The 21,996-nt window shown below is 47.8% G+C and overlaps 1 protein-coding gene across 2 annotated transcripts; it reads right to left on the reverse strand.

The window, feature by feature from the left end:
- Window positions 1-964: 964 nt before the first annotated feature.
- On the reverse strand, window positions 965-14,125 carry Clu (clusterin). Of its 2 annotated transcripts, none has more exons than XM_020173194.2 (9): window positions 13,969-14,125; window positions 10,542-10,673; window positions 9,011-9,159; window positions 7,310-7,480; window positions 5,944-6,355; window positions 4,870-4,971; window positions 2,202-2,431; window positions 1,435-1,610; window positions 965-1,197 (listed from the first exon to the last, which is right to left on the reverse strand). In XM_020173194.2, the coding sequence occupies exons 2-9, from the start codon at window positions 10,633-10,635 to the stop codon at window positions 1,188-1,190; spliced, it is 1,344 nt and encodes a 447-aa protein (XP_020028783.1). In that variant the 5' UTR covers window positions 10,636-10,673; window positions 13,969-14,125; the 3' UTR covers window positions 965-1,187. The 2 variants fall into 2 exon arrangements, with proteins under 2 accessions (XP_020028783.1, XP_073911316.1); XM_074055215.1 differs by lacking the exon at window positions 13,969-14,125 and adding an exon at window positions 13,407-13,550.
- Window positions 14,126-21,996: the final 7,871 nt, after the last annotated feature.

Genomic DNA, 21,996 nt, shown 5'->3' on the forward strand with positions numbered 1-21,996 from the left:
TCTGGCAGCATTGGGTACTGCATCTCAGTACCCAATGAGTACTCATTGGGCAATGACTGAGATGCAGTTCCCAATGCTGCCAGCAAAGAACCAAAGCAGAGAAGAAATGTACTTGGTCCAGGAAAGAGAGAAAGAGTGTACGCAGGGGCAGTGGGCAGAGAAACCCATGGTCTAGAACGTGCCCAGGGATTGCAAGCTTTTACAACTAAAAAGAAAACTGCATCATTTGGTGTCCTGCAGACTGCAGTTCCCAACAATCACACCCGAAGTATCCACGTGACCTACTGTATCCCTCTTTGCCCTAGTCTTCAGTGCATTCCTTCAAGAGACTGCCCTACCCATCAGGAAGCATGGAAGTGTTATAATGGAGGGAACAGATTCATGTTTTAGGAATTTTAGTGACCTTGGTAGAACATACCTCTCTCTCTAAAAGCAAGAAATTCTTGAATTTGGTCAACTTTATCATAATATAGATCCTTTATTCTCTACTATATGATATTCCAAAATCATCTCAGTTATTACTTTTTTAGTTTTTATTTATTATTTTTCTGTTATTGGGGTTTGAACTCTGGGCCTTACACTTGCTAGGCAGGTACTCTACCACTTGAGCCATCCCTTGTGTGTGTGTGTGTGTGTGTGTGTGTTGGGTATTTTTGAGATAGGTTCTCTATTTTCCCCTGGCTGGCCTCGAACCACAATCCTCCTGATATCTGCCTCCTGAGTAGCTAGGATTACAGGCGAGAGCCACTATGCCTGGCTATTTTTTTTAGTTGTTGCTGTTGTTGTTTTGCTTTGTTTATGGCCGTGGAGATCAAAGCCAAGGCTTTCATGCTAGGCAAGTGTGTGGAATTGAGCTGTAGCCCCATTAGCCTGTACTTTTCTTATTCTACTTCTTTTTCTTCCCTGTACCAAAATGAAGGGATAAGGGAGGAAGAACAGCAGAGTATGGAAAGAGGCCTGGGACTCTCCGTTGACAGGCAGCTTTATTGAATTAGTTGCACGCAGAAGCAATTCTTCCCATAGGCAGCAGTGCAAGTGTTAGGGTGCAGAATCCAGAGGGAGGCGAGGCCTGTGAAGTTGGGGGCCTAGTCACGTGGAGACATGCGGAGCTCTCTCTGGGGGTCTGGGCTCACCTTGGGGAACCACACTCCAAGGCCCCCCACATGTGGGAAAGCAATGCTCACATCTCACTCCTGTCTAAAAAAAAGGGGGTGATGGTGAAGAGGATCAATTTTCACTGAAAAACAGCTACCGACACCCACATTCTTATCTCCACATTCCCCAAAGGAAAAGTAAAACTCCCAGTGCTTTCCTGGCTCGGCCTTGGTCTGGCCCCAGGAGTGGGCACTCTGCTCAGGCTGCCATACTGCCCCTTGTCTGAGCTCCCAGGGCCCCACTGGGCCCCACCGAGTCACAGGAAGGCTGAGCACTTACTGCTGCTTCCTGCGGTATTCCTGCAGCGCTTTCTCTGCCACCGTGTCCATAAACTTAGGGTCGTCCATGGAGACTTCTTCTGGCATCCTCACCGTGATAGGGTCAGAGTCAAAGAGCTTCACAACAACCACCGTGACACGGGATGGGGTGTCTGAGTCAGAAGTGTGGGATGTCACCTAGACAAAAAGACAGGAAGGGAAGAGCTACTATGTCATGGTCATGGTGAACATTGTTCTGGAACAGAGACCCAAGAGACAGAAGTTCTCCTTGCTCTTTCAAGGAAATCTAAATGGCCGACTCGTTGCTTGTTACTAATCTAGACAACTGGATGACTCACAGAGCAGACAGAAATGCCCTAATTCACAGGAACCCATTTGAAGGGACAGTGCCATCCACAAATGACCTGCCAGGGGGCGCCCAGAGAGTAAAAGTAGCTTCTAAATGTTTTCTATGCACAGCCATTCACTGGTCTGTGGTAGAAAAGGAAACAAGAAAAAAATAAAGAAGACAAGGGGAGGGGAGGGGAGGGAAGGAGAGGGGTGGGGGCTTCCAGCACTAGAAGGAAGCTATTCTTGCTCTCACTGGAGAACAAAGTACTCACCTGTGAGCCATGAGACGTTCTGCAAGGCAGGGGCAGCTTCAACAGAGTCCGGGCTTTGCAGCCAGGCAGACAGGTTCAGTAACCCAAGGAACCCAGTTCTCCAACCTTGGGCAAGTTGACCACACCAAGGCCCCTCAGTGTCAGTCTATGGCTGGGACCCACTCACCGTGGAGACCTGGAGGTAGGCTTGGTCTTCACCCTGGGTGAGGTTGGCCAGCTGGGACACCCAGCTAAACTGCTGGTTCAGCTGCTCCAGCAGGGACGAGGTGTTGAACATCTTCCTCTGATAGGACCAGAGCAGCTCATTGTACCGCTGGCTCAACTTCTCAGCCATCTGTAGAGAATCGTTCAGCTCCTGCCGCAGCTGAGCCTGAGCAGGGTTGCTGGCTGAGCAGTCTGCCCAGAGAAGGAGAAAACAAAAGGAGGAAATGGGAAAGTTAAAAGGGATAAAAATGCAAGTGGAAAACCAGCTCATGCAGTTGGGACCTGCTACCCTAAGTGACAGTCCTCAAACCATTTGTTATGGTCCCTAACAAAATAAAGAGCTCTCCCCAGAACTGAATAAAGATGCTGCTCCCTTTGTGGGAAAAGTGTTGCTTTTGAAAAAAAAAAAAATGTCAACTGAAGTAAATCATGTGCTGAGTCAGGTGACTGATTTATCTTTGTGTGCCAGATTCTTATGTCCTTGCTCACTGGTGACAGTGTTGATCACACACTGAGGAGAACTGATGTTGCATTCAGACCTAGAGTTACTCTGGTTGCCCTAGCTCTTCCCAGGAATCATCTCCAGAAAGAAGGAATATTACTCACTTATATGGCACCTACTGCATACCAGACACCATGTCAGGTGCTCTGATGTCCCTTTTCTCCAACAGATCTATTCTGACTTAATCGTCAACATGCCTGTTTCACCAATAATGAAACAGAAGAAAGTTACTTGTCTAAAACCATAGAAGAAATAATGTATTCGGCCAGGATTGAACCCAAGTCTTTAACTCCTAAACTTGGGCTCCTACTCTGGCTCTGCCTGTGGTTCTGGAACTTTCTCCAAGTTTGTTTTCTGAGCATATTCACAGGGTTGGCAATTCTGGTCCTAAGAGCTCAAGCAGCAAAAGAGCTGGGCAAGACCCCAGGCCCCAAAGCACAGCAGACTGGTGGCTGGAAGTCCTTGCCTGTCCTTTGCCCACCCACAAATGGTCACCACACTCATCAGGAGAGCGGGGAACATAGAATTTGTTCCTTTTGGTCCTCAAGGACCCACTGCAGGTTATCAGAGCTGAAAACTATCTATTACCTCTTTCAAAACTACTGTTTTCTCTCTCTAAATTGTTTCAAAAATATCCAGGCAAGGCTATGTCAAACCTAGGCCAGTCAGGAGAAAGGAGACCTTTGCTGACTTCACTTATATTAAAATACGATAAAATGCTGGCTGAAATAAGAAACGTCTTTGAAAGGAGAGGCCACCTAGAAAAGTGGTTCTCAACTGAGGTAATGCTGCTCCCTCACACACTCCAGGACACCCGAGAACACTTTTGTTGTCACAAGCAGCTGGTGAGTCGAGGCCAGAGATGCTACTGAGCACCCCACCATGCACAGGACATCTCCCCATGGCAAAGAAAGGTCCTGTCCCCCATGTAAACAGGCTGATTGAGACCTCGCGGTCATTGTGTAAGAGGCAGTAAGTCTTCCGCAAGGCAGAAAAGAAGGTGACTACATAAGTAAGCTGTGACCCACGACGGCTAAGATGGATGTGAGTCTAGGCCCTCAGGTGACTGACTTTCTTGTGTAAGGTTCTATGGCGTTTGTGTCATCCTATGATTTTTTTTGGGAAAAGCCCACCGATGTGGTCATGCACTCCTCTACAACTTCTTCATACCACAGCTTCTGAAAGCACTAGTATTTATTTTGTGCAGGCTTCTGAAATCAAAGGAGCGAGTCCAAGAATCTTTAACCAACTCTGAAGGCCTGACCTAGCTATCAAATGTATAAGTAACAATAAAGCCACAGACTGATAAGCTATCTTACAAGGACAAACATTAACTCTAAGGACGGAGTTCTGTATACCAGGAACTACTCTGAAGAGTTACAGCTGTGACCTCCAAGTAGGGAGAATTTAATCAATAGATCTGATAAAACTGTGGGGAACAAATGAAGGAAAATATTTTCTTTGCCCAGGGGATCAACACACCAAAGGGGAATATTGACAGATAGGATGGCAAGTACCACTCCCTGTAACATCCAGGGACAGCAGGGCAGCATGGTCCCTGGGAAAGGAACCCAGCCAGCATGTTGGCTAAAAATACAGCCAACTTGCCCAGAAGTCTTGTGATCCTAGATAAGCGAATTAGCCTTTCTAGACTGAGCATACTCCTCTGCAACATGGGGACAAAATTGTACCCAACTCCCAAGACCATTTTGGGGAAGTGAGTGAGTGAATGTAAAGTGTTTAGAACAGTACCTGGCATGTGGTGAGTGCCCAATAAACAAAATAATTACTGTCTGAAATTTCATAATCTGCAGTGAATTCTTGGCATATCTAATGCACCAGGACTGGGGAACTGAATAACAGGGAGACCAAAGGAGGACGCTTTGTTCAAAACCATGGCAATGCCCACCGTGGACTGCCTGTTTATCCCAGGCCAGGCTTTGCATGTGTGACTGACCTTAGGGACAGCCTGCATCTGAACCTGATTCTATACACCCCATGAGAGACTGAAGACGTGTCCTAGAACCACAGCTCAGACACAGAGCTGAACTCTGAATAAAGACAGCCCCGCACCACAGCCCCAGAGGGCTACTGATGACCCAAGCTTGCAGACTGGCCCCCGACTCACCCACAGACAAGATCTCCCGGCACTTGTCACACTGGTCTATCATCTTCAGGCACCCCGTGGAGTTGTGACGGATCTCCTTGCACACGGTGTGGGCATCATTGTCTTTTGGGGATGCATGAGGGGAGAAAGAGGTAGACTGAGGCATTCAGCAACTCAGAAGCAGGTCCTAGGACAACCTGGCACCCTGCTGTGCTACTGCGTGGCCCTTTGAGGCAGTCTGTTATCAGGGCAGGCTGGAACTTAGTTGTTTGCCCACAGACAATGGGCCTCTGCCTAGCGCATCCTGTGGCTGTCTCTGTGTCCCCTAAGTAGGGCTCCCCTCCCACCATCTCCATCTGAGGGGACCTCTCCTGACACATCCCCTCATCCATCTATGTGCACCGTAGCCTGCTCTGCTCTGCATCCTACTGGCTTGTGACTCTGCCCTGAGCTAGTTAGAAAGCCCTTGAAAGGCAGGAGTGCATCCTCTTGGAGACTCCTGACACTATGGGACTGCACTCCTGACAGCCACAGGAGATGGACACTTAGTGCGAGGACCCTGTATCTCCAGTGAGTTTCAGGCCAAACCCTGGAGCCAGGTGAAACATGCCAGATGGGATCTGTGTTAGGCAACAAAAAACTGATAGAGAAAGTCACTCCTCTACTACTGGCTTCTCATGTCCAGACTGCACTTCATTTTTTCATTGAGCACACAGCCATAAACACTTGCCTTAAGTGTGATATGGACTGAAATGTAATTCATTCCCACGCCATGCACTGAGGGAAACAGGTTCTGATCCTGTAGGAGGACTGGTCAATGTCACACCCAGCAGGTGTCGGAAGGGATGTGGTTGTCTGCCAAGGACATAGGCCCCAAGCCCTGCAGTAGTAGGTTGGACTGAACCCCACTTTGTCAGCTGTGAAACCTTAGATGCATTTCTTTCCCACTCTGTCTTAGTTTTTTTCCTCTTTCTATGGGAAGAACACACCCTGTGGGTTGGTAGTGATCACAAACATGACACATGCCAAGCGCCAACACAGTCTAGCATCTAAGGGGTTCCCATCCCTTCCCGGGGAGAAAGAGCTCTTTCTGACCTCGTGTGAAGTCCATGTTTGGAAAGTGGAAATCCGGGCCATGAAACTGGGTATCCATGGCCTCTTGGGCCTGATGTATCATTTCAAGGACAGGCTGGAACATGTCAGGGAAGCCCAGGGACCCAAATGAGGGGAAAAGCCTGAGGCTGCGGACGAAGCGGGACTTGGGGTAGAAGTGGTGAGGCCTCCTGTGGGGCAGGCCTAGGGCCGAGAAGTAGTGGGTGTCCTGTGGCTCCTCGGTGAAGAAGCGGTCCTGGAAGACTGTGTCCATGATGCTGGAGACCCGTGTAAAGCTGTCCTGCATGGCGTCTAAGATGTGGCTCTGCTGCCGGTCATTCTCCAGCAGGGAGTCAATGCGGTCACCATTCATCCAGAAGTAGAAGGGCGAGCTCTGGTTCAGGAACTCCTCGAGCTAGGGTGCAGAAAAACACAGTGAGGAGGTGTTCACCAGGGCCACGGGCCTCCCCAGTCCTCTCACGGTGGACACAGGCCAGGCCCCACCTCTAACAGGTCAGTTACACAGAAGAGGACCAAAGTCTGCTGAACTGGTCTCAGATGTCCCAACTGTCAGGCTAGGTCTTCTGTCATCCCCCACAAAGGGGAGAGTTTAGAGACACCTCCTGGACCATGAAACCCACAAGCCCCATCATTTGAGCTGAGTCTGTCATCTTTGGCCACTGAGGACAACTACTTCTGCTAGTTGCTAAGCCTTCAGGGAAGATCAAAATCCACTGAGCACCAACCAGGTGAGGCCCACAGATAAGGACAGGTTTTTGTTTTTATTTTTGGCCATACTGGGGATCTCGTGCTTGCAAGGTAAGTGATCTACCACTTGAGCCATGCCTCCAGGCCTTTCTGTTTTTAGTTATTTTTAAGATAGGACCTTGTGCTTTGTTTCCAGGCTGGCCTTGGACAATTCTCCTACCTATGCCCCCTACTTAGCTTGGATCACATGTGTTCATCCCCACAGCTGGATTAATTGTTGAGATGTGATCGTGCTAACTTTTGGCCCAAGCTGGCCTTGAACCATGATCCTCCCACAGGCAAGAGCCACTATGCCTGACCCCAGAATCAGTATAAACACACTAAAAAAATCTTAATTCCTTCCACTTAAGTGGGCATACCATGAAACCATCATTGCTAGATGAGGGTCTTCTAAGAAATGGCAAATACTATCACAAATACCTGTAATGACCACGTGTGTCTGCACTCACGTCAGACATCACCAATAGATCGTAGTACTGGGAAGAGCATGCAGCCAGCCAGTATTAATAAACTGCATCCAGCATGTAGAATGAAACACATATTCAAGAGTTCCTCTCATGCCCCACTGAGAGCCCAGGTCACAGGCAGGTCCCCTTTTCACCTGGCGGCCAATCAGACTCGAGCCACTTCTGCAGACTCGTGCGTAGAACTTCATGCAGGTCTGCTTGAGGCACGGCTTACACTCTTCCCAGAGGGCCGTCATGGTCTCGTTGCACACTCCTGGCAGTTCCTTTAGCTTCATTTCAGAATCCCTGGTCTCATCTAGAGCAATCTATGAGGAGACACAAGGCCAGGTGGGCCACATACAGACTGCAGGCGTCATCCCTCCTGAGCACACCCCATAGTCTGAACCCCCGACCCTGACTAGCCCTCCCAGGTCTGGCCGCAGGCACCATATGTGGTTTCCACTACTGCTGCAGCCCAGCCTGCCTTCACTTGCCTGCCTGGAACACTCTCCACACCCAGCTGTCAGCATCTGCTCATCCTTCAAGGTCCAACTGTTCCCGGGTCTTCCCTGACCTCCACAACTGACAGAGACTGCTTCCCTCTGACCTACTGTTCTAACTGCTCTGACAGTCTCCCCCAGGATTTACCTCTCCCATACATCTCATTTCCTATTCTCAACATCTGATATTAGAAATCATATTGCAAAGCAAGCCAGAGACTCCCTGACTCTCCTGTTTCTACTGCACCCCTGATCCCTGGCCCGCAGATGGAAAGGGCAGCCTATCAAAACCAAATTCATGTCAACCATTGAAACTAACTAATGTACCCATGTCACCTCACCCTGTAATTCTGTAACACTTCATCCCACTGGGTTCCCCAAATAAAGAAAAATCTTATGCCTAAAAATGTTTGTTGCAGTATTAGTCTACAGTAAATACATATTTACACACATATATATGTGTCAGAATCAACCTGGGTGCTCAAAAGTAGAGGACAAGTTAAATATATTATACTACAGTTGTCCTTCTTGTCAGCTACCGTGGTCAGCCACCGTCTAAAAATATTACTATAGTACATTGAGGAAGAAGGATATTTTGAGAGAAAAAGACTACATTCAGATAACTTTCACTATAATATACTGTTATAACTGTTATGTTTTATTATTGTTGTTAATCTCTTATATGCAGAGTTTATAAATGGAACTTCATCCTAGGTATGAATCTATATAGGTCTGATACGATCCATGGATTTGAGCATTCATTGGGGGTCTTGGAACAGATCTTACGTGGTTAAGGTGGTCTACTGTATGTACAGAGGGTACAAACATTACAAGGCTATCATTACAAAGGATGTTTATAATAAGTTTTAGGTATTACAATGAGCATTTTCATATTAAAAAAACACAATTTGGAATATAGCCACTGTAAAGAAAAAGTGTAGAAAAAAGATTAGTAAGAAATAGATCAGATGTTATTCAGACACACACACACACACACACACACACACACACACACACACTTGCGTGTGCACTCCACTCCCAACTCTGCCGTCCCACCTACCTCTCCCCCACTATGCAGAGCCTATCTTGGAGCCTGTATCTGGTCAGGCCTTAGAAAAATCTACTGTAATGAATCTGGGCATGGGGCCGGGGCCAGGCCTGTAACAAAACCAGATCCGATATCACCCCCTGAGACTCTCAAACACAAACTCTATCCCTATTCCTTCACTAGGGCCCCAGCATCAGCTGACACAGCCCTGGGAGGATTGCAGATCACCATGGCAACCCAGCAAGGCATCTGCCCCGACCCCTCTCTCTCCTCCAGCAGGGAGGGCTGGGGCCAGGGTTCATCCCTACCTCCTTCTTCCTCTTGGCATCCTCTAAGGTGTTGAGCAGTAACTTGCGCTCTTCATCTGTTTTTTCTATCAGAGTCTTTATCTGTTTCACCTCCTGGACAGCATTTTGAATTTCCTTATTAATGTATTTACTCCCTTGGAGGGACATTTCTGCAAGAGAAGGGCAGAAGGTAGAATGAGGTGAGAGGGTGAGGGTGCTGGGGAGCTACGCTGGAACCAGCTGCAATGTCAGAAAGGCCTGTCGAGTCCAGGGGATGTCACCCGTGTCCCCACCCTAATGGGCAGCCAAAGAGCCTCTGCTTCTTCCCATTGTTCCATCATAGGGTACCTGCAGGCTCTGTCCTACTACTCCAAAGTGCAAATCACAAGCATGGTACACCAAAGAGAAGGGCAGTGACACTATGCCCACCATGGTCACGCTGCCCTGGAGAACCAGTGAGCCTCACAGGACAATTTTCAAGGGGGAGAAAAGAAAAACAGTGTAACCTGTTAAGCATCAAAATATAATAACATACTGTTATTTGGATGCAGATTTTTCTAGAATTCAATTTAACCAAACATTTGCAGTTTGTTCCCCTGCACAGTACTGGGTAATGGGAATAGGAAGGTGTGTGAATGACACAATTCACCATGGAGACTGTAACCAAGACACAGCACCAGGTGACAGAGGCAATGATACACCATGTCACTGAAGTGCCACTTACTGGTGCTTAACCTGGGCTGAGTCCAGCACCAAATGTTTCTCATGTATTTTATCTACTTCTCCCAGCACCGTAACAAGTCCAGTGGGAAAGGGGAGTGGAGGGAAGGAGGTGTCAGGCAAAAGGCACAAAATTTCATTTGGGAGGGATACATGAATCCTGTAGATTGACCATACAAATGGTGACCATGATCCTCATTCTTCTGTCTCCCCCAGTAGCTGTGATTACAGGCATGTACTGCCACACCTGACAAGACTGGGCATTTTTTAATGATGAGCTCACAGAACTGGTCAGTTAGGGGCAGGAGCTGGGGGTTTAGGAGACAGGTTGCAGGAAAGGCATCAAGGAAGAGGGGGCCTCCAATAGCTCTAAGGCCACCAAGCCCTCCTGCCAAACTGTACTTGCCTTTTCCTGCCCTGTAAGCAGAGAATGTATTGCCTGGTTTCCAGGGAGATGGGTGAAGACACATGGCTAAGAGTTGTAGACAGGAGACAGTGAAAAAGGCTCAAGTGATCCAGGCACAGCTTCAGAAAGAAGCATGGGAGTCAGGAGAAGGGAGGGAGCGGATGCATGAGAGACAGCAGCCTGTCTGGCTTGGGAAATGCAGGCAGGCCATGTCTCCAAGTCATTAAGCACAAAGAGTCTAAGCCAGGGAACCAGGAAGCTGGGGCCTAGAGACTCAGAGAGGGCTGGGACAGGAATGCAGACGAGGGCACAAGATGAACGTGGTCTTTAACACCTGGGGGCTGAACTTGAGTGGGCAGCCCTGCCCCGGGCCTCACCACACTATCCCCCCCGCCCCCCCAGGGACCTCATGCTTGGTCTACTTGCCCTGGAGCTCGTTGTCAGAGACCAGCTCCTCTCCCATGACACGTCCATTCTCCCAGGTCAGAAGCAGCCCCACACACAGCAGTAGCATCTTCATGGTGCCGCCTCTGTCAATTCTGGAATTCTAGCAGGCCTCTGTTTGGGAAGAACGGAAGACTGTCATGATAACAGCTGAGCAACCCACTGGTTTCCTGCCCAGCCTGCTGCCTGCTGCGGTTTCCAGGAGGTCCGGAGACCAGACCTGGGCTGTCCTCTCAGCTGGAATCATTGCAGTTTATCCCCTAGGGGCTTGGAGGAAAAAGACCAGACCTGCCACTGACACCTTCAAATAAAGCCAAGGCAGGAGATGCATGGAGGAACCAGAGGACAGTCACAGGGAAGAAGCAGGATCTTTCAGTCAGAGAAGCTGGGCTCCCAGCCAAACCTCTTCCCATAAGAGCTGTCACTGCGTGAGAAGGCACACAAGCTTCCTGCCTTTTGTCACAAAAGGGCATCTGGCATATCAAACACTGAAAACACCTCCTTGGAGCACTCATCTGTCCCTTTGTGTCCCCTCACGTGGGACTGCACCCTCGCCTACAGCTGACATTACCAATTAATCACAGGTTTGCGCTCCCCTACAGTGTTTCTCAAGAGTCTGAAGCAGCAACATCCATCCCCTCCGGGTGGCACAGGAAATCAGGTTCATTTGCCATCTCTAGTGTGCATGTGGATTCAGGGGTGTCAACAAAGAGCAGAGCAAGGAAGGGAAGGGCAAAGTCAAGGGTTAACTTGAGCCCGATGAACGGGCTCCCTAGGAAAGTCCCTCTGGCAGGACATGCTCCTTGTCTCTGCCAGATCCCTTTCACATGGCCCATTCCCTCAAATCTGCACCAGTGTGGCCTGCCAAAGTGCTCCTGCCACCACAGAGCTGGCTGCTCTGATCCAGAGGACATGGATCACAGCCTGAATCTTACACAATGGGCCCTTTCCCAGAAGCTGGAACTGTTGCATAAACCAGAACCCCCCCACCCCTGCACCCAGGCACTACTCAGAACTACTGAGCCTCAGGAATGGGGAGCAGGGGTTGCGGGGGACTTCCTGAAATGGTTCACATCTAAAAAACTGCTCTCTCGGTCCAGCAGGCCCATCTGGACAGTGGGTAGATCATTAATAAGTGAAGCCACTGTGAAGACGTAATTAGACGCACAGAGCAAAGGAACAGCGTGGGAGAAGAGACGGGTCAGAGCCTTCCCCAGTGATGAGGTGGGTGGCTGAGCCAGCCTGATTTCAGGCCCACCAAGAAAGCCCTGGTCTCAGGCTCTGCCCCAAGTGGCTCACTGAGGCCTGGAATGCCTGCAGCAGGGACAGAGCCTTTGTCACACTACAGAGATAAAGCCAGTTAGAGACACCTTTGGGGAGAGGCCCCCAAGAACTTGCTGGGAAATCTGTCCAAATCCTCAGAAATAGATTCCAACCAGAAGATACGTTGGGGACTGAAGAAGAGGAAGGAAGGCAGCCAAGGCAGAGAGTACTGGATGGAAGTCTGGAGATGAGCTCTGGCCTGGGGTCTGCCACCAGGAGCCTGGTGCCTGAGAAGGGGGTCATTCCCCAGCCCAACCTGTCCACTTTCACTGAAAGGCCAAAGACCAAAAACGGAGGGGCTCCCAAGGCCACAGCAAGCTGGTGGCAACCCCAGGATGAGACCCAGCCTCCCAAGTCTTGGTCTAGTATTCTTTCCTTGACACTGAGTCACTTGAATTTCTGAGCTTCAGTTTCTTTATCTGTAAAATGGACCTGAGTACAGACCTCAGAAAGTGAATGTGTTCTGGAAACTCAAGCATCTTATTTAAAATCATACTAAGTTCTGACTAATTCAAAATCTGACCAAGGACCTGTCCTGGGCACTGGCAACATCTAATTGATGTGTCTTGAGAAGGGCAGGGGACCTGAACATCACAGAGGCTACCAGAGTCCCCTGACTCTGACTCTGCATCAGTGAAATGACTGAATACTTGTTTTGTTGTTGTTTGCAGCACTGGGGTTTCGAACTCAGGGCCTCACACTTGCTAGGCAGGCATTCTTACCACTTGAGCCATTCTCCCAGGCCTGTGTGTGTTTGTGTGTGTGTGTGTGTGTGTGTGTGTGATGGGTATTTTTCTTTTTTTGAGATAGGGTCTCAACAACTCTTTGCCCAGGGCTGGCTTCGAATCACAGTCCTCTGATCTCTGCCTCCCAAGTAGCTAGGATTACAGGCGTGAGCCACCAGCGCCCAGATACTTTTTAAAGTTCTCAGGAAATCCCCAGGGTCTTGTGGCAATGCTGATTCCCATCCCAGTCTGCATTTCTCACAGGGCACAGGTGCTATGGATGCTGCTGGTCCAAGGACAGCTGGAGAACAAGGCTGCAGTGCTCAGTGTCCTCCCTCTGTGGTGCAGCACTTCCCTTCATTCCTCTGGGGCTGATGGGGTGTCTGGCTGCCAACAGCCCTGAGTGAATGAGCTGCACCAAGGCCAAGGACTCCTTCCCCAGCACTTAGTTCCTTGTGGTATATTTCCCTGCATTTTCCACACACTTTTATAAATCACACCCTTTACATCCCTCTTCAAATACCCCAAAGACACACTTTTGTGACTAATATTCCACTTACTACCACCAGAGTTTTACTATACTCACAGTGTTGGGATGCTATAAAAGCATCCTTCCATAGAGTCTGTACTGGCTCTTGAATGCCTACTCTCTCCCTTTAAACAATTATCAGCACCAGCAGCTTCTGTTTTTATGAGGTGCAAAAATTCTGGAAGGTCAAGAGACTTTGGTTGTCATGCCAACTCTGACATTAGCTTAATGGCAGAGACAGAACCCCTGGTAATCCAGGCCTCGGATTACCATCTATCCATAAAATGAGACGGTGGGATCAGACGTCTGAGGCCTGGCGGTGCTTGTGTGACTTCTGTCTAACGCATCTTGAATCAGAATTAGTAGGATGTACCGGCAGGATATACTTAGCCACACAACGCCATACTTACAAAGCACTCTAGAAGATAAGAGAAAACAAGATGACTCATGCATGCAAGCCGCCACCCACCTCGAGACGAGCGCCTTCCCAGGAGGTAAGCAGGGACACTGCCCTGTGCAGCCGGCGGCCACTCACACCCCTGAGCCTCCCTCAACACGGCTCAAGCTCTAAGTCTCAGTTCGTTTTTGCAAAAAGAGTATTTTTACACCCGGCCGATTTTCTTGGGAGCTAATGAAGACAGGGACCCTGCGATTCGCTCCCTGGCTCAGATGCCCGGGGATGAGGCTCCGGCCACCTCTGGTCCCAGCTGTCCCGTGGACTCCGTCTAAAGCGCAGGTCTTGTGATGCTGTCACCTGTCCCCAACTGGCTGCTGCCCCTGCCCACCCACCCACCCACCCATCGGGCCTGGGTAGGAAAAGGGGACATCTCACCGGTCCGCGGCTCGCGTGCGCTCCTCCTGGCGACGCGGGGTGGTGAGCACCGGGTGGCGCCGTATTTATAGCGCTCGGCTCAATGACACCCCCTTTGGGGCTGGCTGCAAATCTGCATGACTCACGCCCAAAGAATGCCATAGAATGCACCAGGAGCTTTCTGGAAACCGGGAGAGGAGGGGACGGTGCAGCACCCGACGGGGGGCACCGGGGGGCGCATCGGCACCGCGAATGGCCCAGCCGGAGCCAGGGAGAGCCTGGGCTGCCTCCGCTCTGCTCCTGGCTCCCGAGGGGCTCACAGCCGGATCCTAGACCCTGAGGGACATCTTTCTGCAGATGATCAGAGGCAGGTTCCCAGTCCAAAACACAGTCTATTGATTTTGACCTTTCACATTAAACGCACTCCCCAAATCTTGTTCCACTTACAAAGGGAAGCGTGGCCAGTAATGAGGGTGAGATGGACAGGGGCCGGTGCTGAGGAAAAGAGCCCGTGAAGGGTTAAAATATGTGACTCCCTGAACGTCCCACAGAGCTGGGGGGTCCCTGGGCCAAAAGGAAACAGAAAAAAAAATGACTTAAGAATGAGCAGAGCATATATTGGGGGGGTCCAGGGGCCTCCCCTGGCTCCCTGAGCCCTGGAGTTTAAGCAGTTATTGTCCCCATCCACTTGGGACGCAGCCAAGCATGGTGGGCACAGGACCCATGCCATTCTACTCTTGGTTTATAGCTCTCTTCTCTCAGGCTTGAAATTTTCAGTGGGTTTTGAGCAAGAGTCCAGGCATGTTTGCTTTTCACTGGGCCCTGCTGCTGAAGTAGCCAGATCTGTGTCCAGAGGGGTTGAGACATCCCCAACTGCTGAAAGCAAGAATCTCCTCTGTCACAGTCATCCATCCCCTGGCAGGAAGGGGACAATCCAGAAGCTTCTGAGGTGCAGCTATTTGGGGAAGGAAAAAGCAAAGCTGCAGAGGACATTTTAGTGCGAGGAAAAGAGGGCAAGAGCTGACTTTGTTCTTGTGCTAGTGGGAACATGGTGAATGGAGCAGGTGCAGGCAGCCTGGTTTGGGGTGGAGCTTAGAAAATCAGGTAAAAGAAAAGAGCTGTGGTCAGGGGCCTCTTCAGCTTCTGGCTGCCCAACCCAGGGCAGGACTCCATCATTTTCCAGAAGGCAGCCTGGGGGAAATTCCTAGGTCTGTTAAGAGATGGAAAACCCTGGGCTAAGTGCCTGCAAATCCAACTGCAGTCCCAGGTTTGCCTGGTGACTTTGGACCAATCACCGTGCTCTGGGCCTCAGTTTCTTCCATCTGGACAAAGAGGAATCTGGAACGTGTCATTGCTAAGGTTTCCTTCAACCTAATCAGACACAATGCCAAGTTCAAGAAGATTGTTAGCACAGGGAAAAAAAAAAAAAAAAAGCAAAAACTCAGAGCAATATTTCTCCACAAGAGGCTTCACTTTGTTTTCCTTAAAGAAGAAATAAATGTTGGATTATCATAACAGTTACATTTTCTGTGACACTGGTCTCTTAGTGTATCAATGCCTGTAGTCAGAATGACTTGTGAGTCCCTCCTAGTAACTTTTTTGTTCTGTAACTCCCCTGCAGCTGATAGAGGAGGCAGAGATTTTCAAGAGTTATTGTTTATAAAAACTGGACTTTGGAGGTCAGGCAGGGAGATCTGCCTGAATCAGCTGATGTAGAGGAAGGGAGGAGAGGAAGAAAGGATTGGGAAGAAAATAGCATGATTCACAGTCAACAACCGTGAACGATTTACTTTATCTGGCTCCTAAGCAAATGAGGTTCCAGAAGATTAAACTTAACAAAAAACAGTGCAAATTCTGCAAGCACCATAATGCATCACTGGACTTGTAATATTCTAAGGAGATCACATAAGCCTACTGATTCTGCCCTCACCTAGGACTCCCTCTCTAGCTCCCCCCAACATCCCCACCAAGTGGTCAGCCTGCTTACCTTTCAATGCCACCAACACAGAGTTCACTACCACCCACCAATACAACCAGTGCCCTTGGAAAGCTGTTGGTAGAACGAGGGCATCTTTTGCTGACGTCCAGTCTGGCTCCTGCAAGCACCCACCCAAAGCTCAGTTCTGCCTCTGAAGCACACAGAGAAATCCAACCCATCTCTCTCCTGAGGGCTTCTGACATTTGAAGGCAACTCAGTCTGCTTCTCCCAGAGACTTGAAGCTGGTAGCATCTTGCCTTGTTGTCATGTGCAAACTCTTCCTCACCCTTTGGTTTTCTGGCTTTGCCTCTCTTGAAACCCCAGAGCCCGGCTCTGGGCCTGTCAATAGCAAGGCCACTCTTGCCCTTGCCCTAAATATTCCAAATCAGCTTTTTTTTTTCCCCCTTCTTTTTGCAATACTGGGGTTTGAACTCAGGGCCTCACACTTGCTAGACAAGCACTACCACCGAGCCACATCCCTGTCCCTTCTGCTTTTTAGTTGTTTTTCAAATAGTGTTCCTTGCTCTTGCCAGGGGCTGGTTTGCACTGAGATCCTCCTACCTCCACCTCCCAAGTAACTGGGACTACAGATGAGTCTCACCATGCCTAGTCCCAAATCAGCTTTTACGTGAGGGTCACTTGCTGGTTCAGACAACACTCACTGTTGTTTTGGTAGGTGCTACTATCTACTTTTCTCCTGTCATGTACTTTCATGTAAGTCTGTCTGGGTTTGGAGTTTTAGCTTGATTTTTCTCCTTTATGCTTACCTATGTATCTCTTTATGGTTTGCCTACCATCTCTGGCTGCTCAAATGTCTTCGGGCCTGATTTTCTGCTCAGTATCCTTGTCATTCACCCCATAGCCCAGTGCCATGACCCAGCTCAGCACCCCAGCATGCAGCTCAACCACTACAGATATGACCAGAACAAACTGGAAATGGGCAGGAGCAGTGTCCTATGGCCACACTAAGAATCACTCTATAGGCTGTAATTATTTATTGGGTACACTCAGTCAATGACAGGCCCACAATAAGATTGAGGCTAATAAGATCATAGAAAATAAAATCAGCCTATGGTTGATACACAGGTATCCTGAGTGCTTTTTCTGGGGTTCCTTAAAACGCAGAAACACTCCATTTGTTGGTCTACTTCAGCTTCCCATTGGGATATTTTGGGGGAAAAGGTTTGAGGCTACCCAATCCTGAGTTTCTTATCATGTGCTTAGAAGTAGACACATTTTCTTAAATCACTTTCGGTACACATGCCGTGGACTGGATTTCACTTCGAAGTTGCTCAACTCCAATCTTCAGCTCCAATTGTAAAGTTAATGAGCCTTGAAAAACAGATGGCCCCCAGATCTGCCTCAAGTCAAGCCTACTTTTTCCACAACCACCTAAAATCCAGCTGTGATTTCAGATCTGTGGTGCTCAGTGGGACTATCCAATGGCTTGCCAAAGCAATTACCTGGGCAGCTCTAAAAATACCAATGGCAGAGTCCTCCCCCAAAGGCTATGACTGAAGTCATCTGAGCACAGCGTCAAGGTTTTTTAGACTCTCCAAGTAAAAGCAGCCATTGTTAAGGAGGGTGTCATTCCCATTTTACAGAACGCACGGGGGAGGGAGGCTGAAAGGAACACCAGCAGGTTTTTGCTTGCCCTAAGCTTTGCCTAAGCCCTAAACTGAGGAACTTGCCTTACAAGTTCCTCCTGACAGCTGCTCCTTACAAGTTCTCTGTCTTTGATCTTATTCCTCTGTCCTGATCATCTTTCTCAGCAATAGATGAGATGGTGTCCTCTTCTCTAGAAACTAGTCCTTCAAGTCCTTCAATTTTGGAAACCAAAATGGTATCTCGCCTTCATGTATTTCCTTATACAGATCATTTGGCCGAGGTTGCCAGACACCTCGCTCCCTTCATCTCTACCCCAATGATATGCCACTCTGTCCTCTTCTCTCAGATCAAACAAAGAACACCAGCCCTGGCTGGCCAGGTGGGAAGGCAGCAAACACTGTCTACTCAGGGTTGGTTGTGTGGCTTCCTGAGTCCCCAGGGTGCTCTTTGATCACTTTTGCATAATCCATAACACTGGGCTGGTTGAATGGACCAAGAGTGCCTGCCTAGCAAGCTTGAGGCCCTAAGTTAAAATCCTAGTATCACCAAAAACAAAGCAAAAATATAACCTTGTAACTAAGCTCACTGGCTTCTGAGGCAGGCTGTGGTGCTGGGAGTATAAGACACAGAACCCACTGGCTGCAGGTTTTCTCAACAATTTAGGGAGAAAGGCACCTACACTGAGAGCAGTCAGCCTTCCATTGTTTATCTGTCTCATTTTCAAATCCTCCTTCAATCTCACGTTTTTAAAGCGAGGAGTGTCTAAATGCACACATCCATATTTATATGCATATATTTATAAATAAATAATAGACTTTGCCTTTTTTCTCTTCTTTCTAAAAGTAAATATTAACGTGTATGATGTATATTGTTTGTCAGCTTTATGGACATCCTCCAGGTCCATACGTAGGAAGACCTAATCCATACTTTTCAGTAGCTACATAATATTCCATGGTAAGAAAATAGACAAATGTATTTTCTTCACCCATTCCTCTAATCCAACCTTTTCCTGTCTCTCTAAGCAGTGCCACAATAGATGGCCTGCTGCACGTATCCTAGCTTGGTGGTGCTTTTATTGCTCTCTGTCTTCAAGCTTGGCGGACAGAGGAGGTAACGCATGCTCAATGTGTATGGATCTTGCCTGTTGACTTTACCGAGAGTGGCTGTGACTTCACCCTCACCACAAGGCCCATGGCCACATGATCATCAGGCCAGGCGTTGTCCTTTTGAATTTGTGCCAGTCCAGTGAGTAAAAATGGTATTTTGCTACCCTAATCTCTTTGTGTGTTTAAACTATTCATTTTAGAAGAAAGGCTCCTTTTCTGTGACTTACCTATTCATGGTGTATGGCTAGTTTATCAAGTTATTCATCAGTTTTTTTCTTTCAATTTATAGGAGTCCTTTAAGTAAACAGAGAAAAGTAAACTACAAAAGTAACCCTTTGCGTGCTGTAAATGGTTTTTCTAACAGCCTGTAATTTATTTTCCTTTTGCCTTTGATTAAGGAGGATTTCTCAAACTTTTATTCTGGTGAAATTTATTTATCCTTTCCTTGATAGTTTCTAGATCTTGTGTTGTGCTTAAGAATGTCTTCATCAGGATAGAAGATAGCTATTCTCCTAATTTTCTTTCTTCTTATTTTTTTGTGGTGCTGGGGTTTGAACTCAGAGCTTATAAAGCAGGTGCTTTACCATTTGAGCCACTCCTCCAGTCATTATTTTGGAGATGGGATTTTGATTTCCAGAATTATTTGCCTTGAACTGTGATCTTCTGGCTCTTAGCCTACCAAGTTACTAGGATTATAGTCGTGAGACACCAGTGTCCAGCCTGGTCTCCTAATTTTCTTCTAGCTTCCCATTATGCTAATTTTTATATTTAGACATTTAACCAAAGTGAAATGTGTGTACATGACTGTGTATACATGTGTAAGAGGGCGATGAGGTAAGAATCTTAGCTTCATTTTCTTCCACATGAGTAACCAACTATGTCAACACGTTCACAAATAAACCACCTTATTCATGCCAAGTTGAAATGCCTTTTTTAATGTATGAGCTTTCTTTTTTTTATTTCTTTTATTATTCATATGTGCATACAAGGCTTGGGTCATTTCTCCCCCCTGCCCCCACCCCCTCCCTTACCACCCACTCCACCCCTCCCTCTCCCCCCACCCCCTCAATACCCAGCAGAAACTATTTTGCCCTTATTTCTAATTTTGTTGTAGAGAGAGTATAAGCAATAATAGGAAGGAACAAGGGTTTTTGCTGGTTGAGATAAGGATAGCTATACAGGGCATTGACTCACATTAATTTCCTGTGTGTGTGTGTTACCTTCTAGGTTAATTCTTTTTGATCTAACCTTTTCTCTAGTTCCTGGTCCCCTTTTCCTATTGGCCTCAGTTGCTTTTAAGGTATCTGCTTTAGTTTCTCTGCATTAAGGGCAACAAATGCTAGCTAATTTTTTAGGTGTCTTACCTATCCTCACCCCTCCCTTGTGTGCTCTAGCTTTTATCATGTGCTCAAAGTCCAATCCCCTTCTCGTGTTTGCCCTTGATCTAATGTCCGCATATGAGGGAGAACATATGATTTTTGGTCTTTTGGGCCAGGCTAACCTCACTCAGAATGATGTTCTCCAATTCCATCCATTTACCAGCGAATGATAACATTTCGTTCTTCTTCATGGCTGCATAAAATTCCATTGTGTATAGATACCACATTTTCTTGATCCATTCGTCAGTGGTGGGGCATCTTGGCTGTTTCCATAACTTGCCTATTGTGAATAGTGCCGCAATAAACATGGGTGTGCAGGTGCCTCTGGAGTAACCTGTGTCGCAGTCTTTTGGGTATATCCCCAAGAGTGGTATTGCTGGATCAAATGGTAGATCAATGTCTAGCTTTTTAAGTAGCCTCCAAATTTTTTTCCAGAGTGGTTGTACTAGTTTAATGTATGAGCTTTCTTACATAAACTTGAATCTGTGTTAGGATTTTTTAGTCTGTTTCTCTCATCTCTTTATTCATGCACAAGATATTATTTTAATTAGCTAGCTTTAAAATACTATTTATGTTGAGGTAACATTGCTCACTCTTCCTTTTCAAATTCTTGGTGATTCTTGGATATTAATTCTTTTGTTTGAATTTGAAATTAAATTTGCCCCATTGAAAACAGGTATAATAATTGCATTAAGTTTACAAATTAGTTTTGAAGGAACTCACTTTTTTGTTTTCAGTATTGAGTTTTTTGTTTTGCTCTGTTTTTGTCTTTTGTCTTGTTTTTCCCAGCCTCAGGTTTGCTTGTAGAAACAGCATAGGACACCAGGCCCCTGCAGATGGCAGCCTGGGGTTCATCAGTCCCTCTGTCCTCACAATGGCCAATAGAGGCCTTCACCATGGGGTCTTCACGGGGGCTTGGGCACCTTTGGAGCCTTCGCTGGAGCCTGGGCCCGAGCAGGAGCTGGAGCTTGAGCTGAGTGGAAGCCGAACCTGCAGCCGTTGGCCGTAGGCACAAATCCACTTCCCAAGCCTGGGGGGGCAGTGAAGGCAAGTCACTGGAGCTCCCACTTGACACCTTTGGGATCGCATGTTTGCCAACCCTTTGGGTATTATGAGGGCCTGGAGGACCTCGGCACATGCACTCGGCCTTGGGTTGTCTGCCTGTGTCTTCTTTAAGCCCTTCTTGTGTTTCTTTGCAAAATGCATGCCTCTCAGGAACTGAGGCCCACCCCCTTCAGAGACTCTCGTCTTTGTGGTCGGGGTTTCTTGATGCCTTTTCGATGCATTTTCAGGGCTGGTTGTGCATGGTATGTTCTTGGACTTGGCATGTCTGCACCATAAGCTGTGGCTCCAGGGCACTGGGGGCCTCACACTGCTTGCTAGGCAGGCGCTCTACCCCTGAGCCACTCCAGTCCTCAGTACTGGGGTTTGAACTCAGGGCCTTGCTCTTGCACTCTACCACTGAAATCACAGCCCCAACCCTTGTGCTTTTTTTTCAGATAGGGTCTTGCTTTTACCCAGGGCTGGCCTCCAACCATGATTCTCCACCTACCTCTGCCTCCTTCATAGCTAGGATTACAGACATGTGTCACTACACCTGTCAGAATTCACATTTCTATATTCTCTTTTTTTTGTTTAGGAGCATAACAGACATCTGCAAATAGTTTAAGCTTTTTAAGCGCATTTTTGTGTAATTTTAAAGCATCAAATGGTACAAAAAGTACCAGTGTAGCCCTGTCCCCTGCTACCTTCCTCACCATTCTCCAAAGCCTGTCACTCCTCCCACCACCAATTCAGTAAAACTATTATTTTTATATATAAAAAACACTGTTTTGTTGTACTATTGCGTAAAACTTATATCATTAAAAAAATAAAATTAAAACCATAGATATAATGAGTAAGAGGAGCCAAAACAGAGAAGAGCCAGCATGGTGCTTGTAATCTACTCTTTGCACGAGGTGGAGCCAGAAAATGGGGG

Source organism: Castor canadensis, chromosome 14 (assembly GCF_047511655.1).
Source record: "Castor canadensis chromosome 14, mCasCan1.hap1v2, whole genome shotgun sequence".
Lineage (NCBI taxonomy): Eukaryota > Metazoa > Chordata > Mammalia > Rodentia > Castoridae > Castor > Castor canadensis.

What these genes read in the sequence shown, in the direction of transcription:
- Clu (XM_020173194.2), bottom strand. Translation starts at nt 10,635, where the DNA reads ATGAAGATGCTACTGCTGTGTGTGGGGCTGCTTCTGACCTGGGAGAAT. An exon ending in CTCTGACAACGAGCTCCAGG is followed by an intron (nt 9,160 to 10,541) that starts GCAAGTAGACCA and finishes CTTCTCTTGCAG; the next exon opens with AAATGTCCCTCCAAGGGAGT. An exon ending in CGAGTCTGATTGGCCGCCAG is followed by an intron (nt 6,356 to 7,309) that starts GTGAAAAGGGGA and finishes TCTGCACCCTAG; the next exon opens with CTCGAGGAGTTCCTGAACCA.